At 48.6% G+C, this 6,974-nt stretch overlaps 1 protein-coding gene across 1 annotated transcript; it reads right to left on the bottom strand.

The window, feature by feature from the left end:
• Nucleotides 1–1,976: 1,976 nt before the first annotated feature.
• farsa (phenylalanyl-tRNA synthetase subunit alpha) lies at nt 1,977–6,815 on the bottom strand. The gene is made up of 13 exons (XM_053443820.1): nt 6,663–6,815; nt 6,419–6,556; nt 5,041–5,139; nt 4,834–4,952; nt 4,578–4,670; nt 4,137–4,265; nt 3,934–4,049; nt 3,695–3,779; nt 3,514–3,613; nt 3,159–3,327; nt 2,935–3,012; nt 2,604–2,718; nt 1,977–2,350 (listed from the first exon to the last, which is right to left on the bottom strand). Exons 1-13 carry the CDS (start codon nt 6,807–6,809, stop codon nt 2,245–2,247), a joined length of 1,494 nt encoding a protein of 497 aa, XP_053299795.1. The 5' UTR covers nt 6,810–6,815; the 3' UTR covers nt 1,977–2,244.
• Between the last annotated feature and the right edge of the window lie 159 nt (nt 6,816–6,974).

Here is a 6,974-nt window from a genome sequence, read left to right as displayed (position 1 = left end):
TTTGTCACAAGCTGATGTTAATATTAAATCTATAACTTCCCCTCCTCTCTGGTGCAGAATGCTTGTTGGGTCCGGCCGGTGACGAAGAGGTAGAGAAAGAAAACGAGGCTCAGCGCGTGGCCTCCAGTCACCCCCCCCCAGCACACCCCTTCGCCCACAATGCCTTTCACGTGTGGGACCAGGACGACGTGGTCATCGCGCTGCCCAAGGACGAGGACCCCCTGGCCAGCCCGCTGCTGATGGGGGCCCTTCCCTACATCCCCTCGTTCTTCCCACACTCCCACAGCCCGACCAGTCACGGCCCCCTGCCGGTCTCTGGCAGCCCCGGGCCGAGCAGGGAGAGGGAGCTCTGACCTCACCCCCACCGAGATCATGATCCGCCTTGATGCCCAGTAGCAAAGTGACAGGAGGTCGACTTGTGCAACCAACCAGGATGAATGTTTGGGAAACGTGGCTGTGAGGAGATGTCATTTAAACCCGTGTGTAGAAACTGTCTCACACTCCTCCGTGTCCTGTGTGACATCACGACTCAGTCCTCAAAGTGTCCAGACTGCTGTCTCCCTCTCACTTAACAAATCAGCAGGAGAGTCAAACACCAGGAGGAGGACACGCAGAGGACGGAGAGGATTAGTGCAGGAGATCACTGGGCATCGCGTCTGTGCCTGAGCTTCAGGGAGAAGCTGCTCTACGTGTGTCATGGCGACACTGTGACTTGTTTGTACAAACACTGTAGTCGAGATGACGCCTCATGTTCAGGCTGAGTTGACTTGTTTGAAAGTTTGATCATCTGCTGTTCTGATAATCCACCTGTGCACCAGGAGATTACACATAAAGTCCTTCTGAAGCCAGAGATCACAGGTTTGTGTCTTTTTTTTTGTCCAGTTGAGTCAAAACTTAAAGATCAGAACAAAAAACAAAGGTGGAGGTCAACAAAGTGGTTTCCACCGAGCTGCTGCTGCACTGAAATGTTATTTCAAGACACTGAGGGATTAGCTTCAGACGAAGACTTAACGGACTTCCAGCAATTCAACAACACAACGTAATCCTAGGGGCCTTTACTGCAGGTGTCGTACACACTCATGGATTCCCCCCCCCCCCCCCCCACAGTGCAGATTAAAGTACGAGCGTAAGTAGAGTCCCAGGAAAGTGAGCTCAGCTCAGGGCTGCTGCTATTCTGAGACCTGAACTTTCACTTAATGAAGCGAGAGGATTTCAAATGACTTCTCTGAAGATGAGGCTGTTTCAAAAATCTGAAATCAAGGGAAATTTTATAAATATTAATTCAACAGCTCCTGGTCGACTTCTCTCCCACACAGTATTCCACTATTGGTGCACAATTTATTTTGAAAAGGCCAACGCTTCTTCAGCCAGAGGTCTGTTCTCAGGGGGATTTGAATCCTCAGATGCTGCAGCAGCTTCGTGAAGTCTGAACTTTACTGTACTCTCATTTCATACAACAAACCCTGATGGAGGAAAGATTACATCAGAATTAAATAAACTTAAATCAAAATCTTGACGTTAAAGTGAAACAAAAATCCTGAATCTGCACCAAAATCAAATCTTTTCTTTGGGTCAAAACCAATCGTTCAGAAAAAGCTCCTGAAATCGTTTTGTTCTAAAACAACAAATTCCTTCACTGAACAACAACCTGTTGACAGCCAGCTGATTGGTTCCCAGGCTGTTTGTTTAATCAGTGATGAAGGTCAAATGTAATCCCAGATCCTTGGAGTTACACAAAAGCCAAACTCTTCATCACAAAAACAAACCTTCAGCACAACATGGTTACACAAACTTCCAGGGATCTATATCTGGAAAGTAGAACAACAATAACAACAGCAGCTCAACACACGGTGACCGAGGGAATCTCCTGCTGCAGACGTCACGTGAAGGAAAACCCAGGAGCTCCCGACCCACTTGAGAGAGAATCCTCAGGAGTCAAAGTCTTAAACATGTTTACAAGAAACACACAAGTCAGATTTGCAAAAAACTTCATTTTATGTTTGTCACATTCCAGAAGTTGTTTTTCTCCCTGTACAAGTAGAAACTTTGTGGCTTTATATGAGTAACATGTCTCCTGACTCCATGTTCTGCAGAGATCAGAGAATCAAGTTCATACAAAGTCTGATCCAACATGTCGAAGCCCTTTGCAGACGAGGCCCCCTGCCTGTTGGATTAGGAACTACAGGCAGGAGGAGTCAGACACGAGATGTCACATGGTCACAGATGAAGTCGATGTGGTGACGCTCAGGAGTCCAGACGACAGATGGGGCCGTCGTAGACCATCTGCAGGTTCACCTTGTGTCCCACCAGCTCCCGGATGTTGTTGATGCCGTATTTGATCATCGTGGGTCTGCAGGACAGAGGAGGAGACTCAGTGAGCAGCAGCACGACAACATGTCCAACTTATTTATCACAGGTCTGACTAGAGTCTGACCGATTTATCAGTTTGATTTCAGACAGAGTCAAATTTCCTGTAATACTAGTTGCTTCTTCAAATGTGAGAGACAAACATGCTCCCATTTTCAAAACAGTCTTCGATATGACAAGTCATTAAAAACACTCGTGATCTCTAAACCCTCCAGAGACAGTTTGTGTTGGTTCACCTCTCCAGCGACAGACCCCAGGCGATGACAGACACGTCCTCTGGCAGACCCATGGGCAGCAGCATCTCTGGTCTGAAGACCCCGGAGTTCCCCACCTCCACCCACTTCTTCAGACCTGCACGTACAGAAGGACACGAGATGAAGCTGGTGGAACAACCGGGTCCACGAAACAGGACTGACAATCGAACACAGACAGCTACTGCATCACTGTGTTGTGGAGGAACAAAATACATTACAGAAAAGCTTGTAGAAAAATCATACTAGACATGATTTGACTTTAGATCCAGGTTTTATACACGAGGACAGAAAGTAGCAGGAAGCTGCACGTCACCTTCATGGTAGCTGAACACTTCCATGCTGGGCTCTGTGTACGGGTTGTAGGCAGGTTTGAAGCGTAGTTTGGTAATTCCTAGAAAAATACATAAAGAAATAAAATCAAACATGTCATGTGGACAAAACACTGAGAACATGTGATTTGCATCATGTTTGCAGGAATACGTGGCTTCGTGTTTTTGCATCTTTTATTCCAGAACAAGCCCCAGAATGTGTCCTGACCCAGTTTGGTGAAGAACTGGTGCAGGATGCCCATGAGGTCTCCCAGTGTGAGTCCGTAGTCGGCCACCACGCCCTCGATCTGGTGGAACTCGGCCAGGTGGGTGGCGTCTAACGTCTCGTTCCTGAACACCCGGTCGATGGAGAAATACTTGACGGGGGTGAACTTCTCCTGGTTTGATGGAGACACAGATACAGTAAATTAACTGAGTGGTCACATGATCACTGAACGTTTATTTGGATTAAGACTGAACAGATTTGCGCCTTTTTAAACATTTACAGCATAAAAAGGGAACATAAGAACTGTCCTAGGGACCACAACAGTTCAAACACATGTATAAATGTGTGTGCACCTCACCTGTTGTGCGAGTTTATACAACATGCGTGCACTGACGGCTGTAGTGTGCGTTCGGAGGATGTTCTTCTGAGCCTCCTCGATCTTCCACTCGCATTTGTACCTGAAACAGGAAGTTGGATCATCATGTTGTTGTTGTCGTTGACCCTGATGATTGTGTTTGTTGTGCGAGTGTGTGACTCACCCTTGTGAACCGAAGCCTCCCTCCGAGTGGATCTTCTTCACCCGCTCCAGATAATCCATCGGGAACTCATGGGCGAGGGCTGGATCTGAAAAATGATCCTCGTGGTGAATGATCAACTTAAATCACAGGGACTGGATCACATGCTGCTTTCAGACATCTTGAAATTATCCGGATCGGGTTTATGTGAGATTGTCAGCCCCCTATGTGGACAGATTGATCAGACCCAGTCCCCGTCTTACCGGACAGGAAGAAGGTGTCGTGCTGGTCTCTGGCCGGATGCTGCTGCGGCTGAAACAAGGAGTCGAAGTTCCAGAACGAGCTTTCTATGAAGTTGTTGGTCGGCATCTCGGTGAAGCTGCAGAAAAGACAGAGTTCATTTATTGTGTTTCCTGGTTTAAGAATGTGTGTGTTTGTGGATTCTGCTTTATCTACAGGGACTCACCCCATCTCCAGGAAGATCTGTCTGAACTGGGTTCGAACCTTCATCAGCGGGTGCAGGTGGCCACAGTCCGGGGCGACGCCCATGGCCTCGAAGTTGTAGGGTTTGAATTTCTTCTCTTTCCAGTTTCCTCTGAGGCGAGGAAGAAAAAAAGAAGCAACGAGTCAGGATTGTGGGTCTGAAGGAGGAAGTTACAGTTAAAAAAGTACAAGCTGCATTAATTATTCATGTTCCACAGATGTAAATCATATGTTCAGTCTCTATGATCATGTCCTGCCCTGCCTTTAGGACAAGGTCCTCCTCTTTGGACCCGTCCCCTTTATAAGGGCAGAGGTTTCTCTGTGTCCTCTGTTTGAGACCCTTCACACCGTCACTGAGAGACAGAGCAGAGCAAACAGGACACGTTCAGCTGAGGTAACACCATGAAGGAGACAGTGGACTCACGTGGAGATCATCTCAGGCGTGAGCTCCGTCTCCTGTTTGGTGAGAGTCGTGCTGAAGGAGCTTCCTTTGGTGATCCAGTAAGTCTTCACCGTCCTGAACACAGAAAATACAAATGACTTCCAACTACTGTAAACTTAATGAATCCCACTGAGCTCCTGTTGGTTTCAGATCAAACACTGGAGGCACAACAAACCCTCTACTGCCCCCTACTGCCAGACAGACACACATTCAGCACATGTGCAGGCCTCAGACTCACACTTCAGAGAGCAGCTTTCTCTTCTTCAGCTCGTTCTTCTCCTTCTCCTCCAGCTGAGAGCAGTTTCCTTTCTGCACCAGCAGCAGCTTCTCTTGGACCTGGTCCTCGATGTTCTCCACCTGACAACAACAACAACACAAACACAACACATGCAACTTACTGACGTGACAACCGACCCACTCGTGGACATCATGTAGGAACACGTACAGCTCTGAAGATCCTGGGGCCGCCCTCGTGCGCCTTGTCCACTCGGATCCACTTGTTGGACATGGCCTTGCTGAAGCCGACCTTCCCGAAGGACAGTTTCTACACAGGGACAGAGAAGACGTTCACCACTGTAAAACACAAACTGGGAACTTAAACTGGGAAACCACTAATATGCTTAACACTTGTGGAGGTCAAATGTTCAAATGTGTGTGTGTGTGTGTGTGTGTGTCTTCTCCAGGTGTTTCCTCCCTAAGACATTAGCTTAATTGGACTCTTAATTGGTCCCAGGTGTGACTGGTTGTCTCTGCCTGTGAGAGACAGATTATAATAATCCTGGAATAGAAGTTAGAGAAGCACACAACTCGAGGTCCAACATTACTTTGATTCATTGTGAAACTGTTGTGGGACAATTATATTCAACAATATTAAAGTTATTGAAGCTGCTACACTGTGTGATGGAGCTGAGCCTCCACCTGCTGCTTCACCATCAGCTCCTGTGTTTCTACATTAGCTTCATTAGCCTCATTAGCTTGTGGAGGATGTGATGGAGCTGCACCTCCACCTGCTGCTTCACCATCAGCTGCCGTGTTTCTACATTAGCCTCATTAGCTTGTGGAGGATGTGATGGAGCTGAGCCTCCACCTGCTGCTTCACCATCAGCTCCTGGGTTTCCACATTAGCTTCATTAGTTTGTTGAATGACGTGATGGAGCTGAGCCTCCACCTGCTGCTTCACCATCAGCTCCTGTGTTTCTACATTAGCTTCATTAGCCTCATTAGCTTGTGGAGGATGTGATGGAGCTGCACCTCCACCTGCTGCTTCACCATCAGCTGCTGTGTTTCTACATTAGCCTCATTAGCTTGTGGAGGATGTGATGGAGCTGAGCCTCCACCTGTGACCTGCTGCTTCACCATCAGCTCCTGTGTTTCTACATTAGCTTAATTAGCCTCATTAGCTTGTGGATGAGGTAATGGAGCTGAATCTCCACCTGTGACCCGCTGCTTCACCATCATCTGCTGTGTTTCTACATTAGCTTCATTAGCCTCATTAAATTGTGGATGATGTGATGGAGCTGAGCCTCCACCTGTGACCTGCTGCTTCACCATCAGCTGCCGTGTTTCTACATTAGCTTCATTAGCCTCATTAGCTTGTGGATGATGTGATGGAGCTGCACCTCCACCTGCTGCTTCACCATCAGCTGCTGTGTTTCTACATTAGCTTCATTAGCCGCATTAGCTTGTGGAGGATGTGATGGAGCTGAACCTCCACCTGCTGCTTCACCATCAGCTCCTGTGATTCTATATTAGCTTCATTAGCTGCATTAGCTTGTGGAGGATGTGATGGAGCTGAACCTCCACCTGTGACCTGCTGCCCTCACCATCAGCTCACTCTGGGCCAGACCCTCCGGCGGGATGGAGCCGAGCACCCGGGCCTCCTGGCTGCCGTGCTGGGCTGTGTCGGTGCCCTCGTCCGTCAGCTCCCAGTGTTTGGAGGAGCGCTGCTCGGCGGAGATGAGCTGGAACAAACGGCACCGACATTAAACCCGAGTGTCACTCAAACCCCCGTGTTGCATCATGTTGACAGTCGGGACTTCCGCTGCCCTCTCACGCCGGGAAACTCACGTCGCCAGCGGCCTGCAGACTCTTCACGGCCCCGACGATGACCTGGTGGTCCACCCCGAGGCTGGCCGCCACTTCCAGGCTCTCCACGCCGCCGTCCGTCTTCTCAAGGAGCCGCAGGAGCGTCTCCACCGCACCGGTGTCCGCCATGTTGGATCCCTGCGTGGCCTAAGAGGGAGCGGAAGTGACGCCTTATACCATAGGCCGAATATATTGAAATAAGGGGGCGTAAACAATTTCCTGCTGAAAAAGTGAGGAAACCAATTACCGTAATTACCAATGTTCCTTTATTGATTAATAACAAAATAAGAATGC

This window comes from Pleuronectes platessa, chromosome 16 (genome assembly GCF_947347685.1).
Source record: "Pleuronectes platessa chromosome 16, fPlePla1.1, whole genome shotgun sequence".
Classification (NCBI taxonomy): Eukaryota; Metazoa; Chordata; class Actinopteri; order Pleuronectiformes; family Pleuronectidae; genus Pleuronectes; species Pleuronectes platessa.
This window is presented reverse-complemented; position numbering and strand designations above follow the sequence as displayed.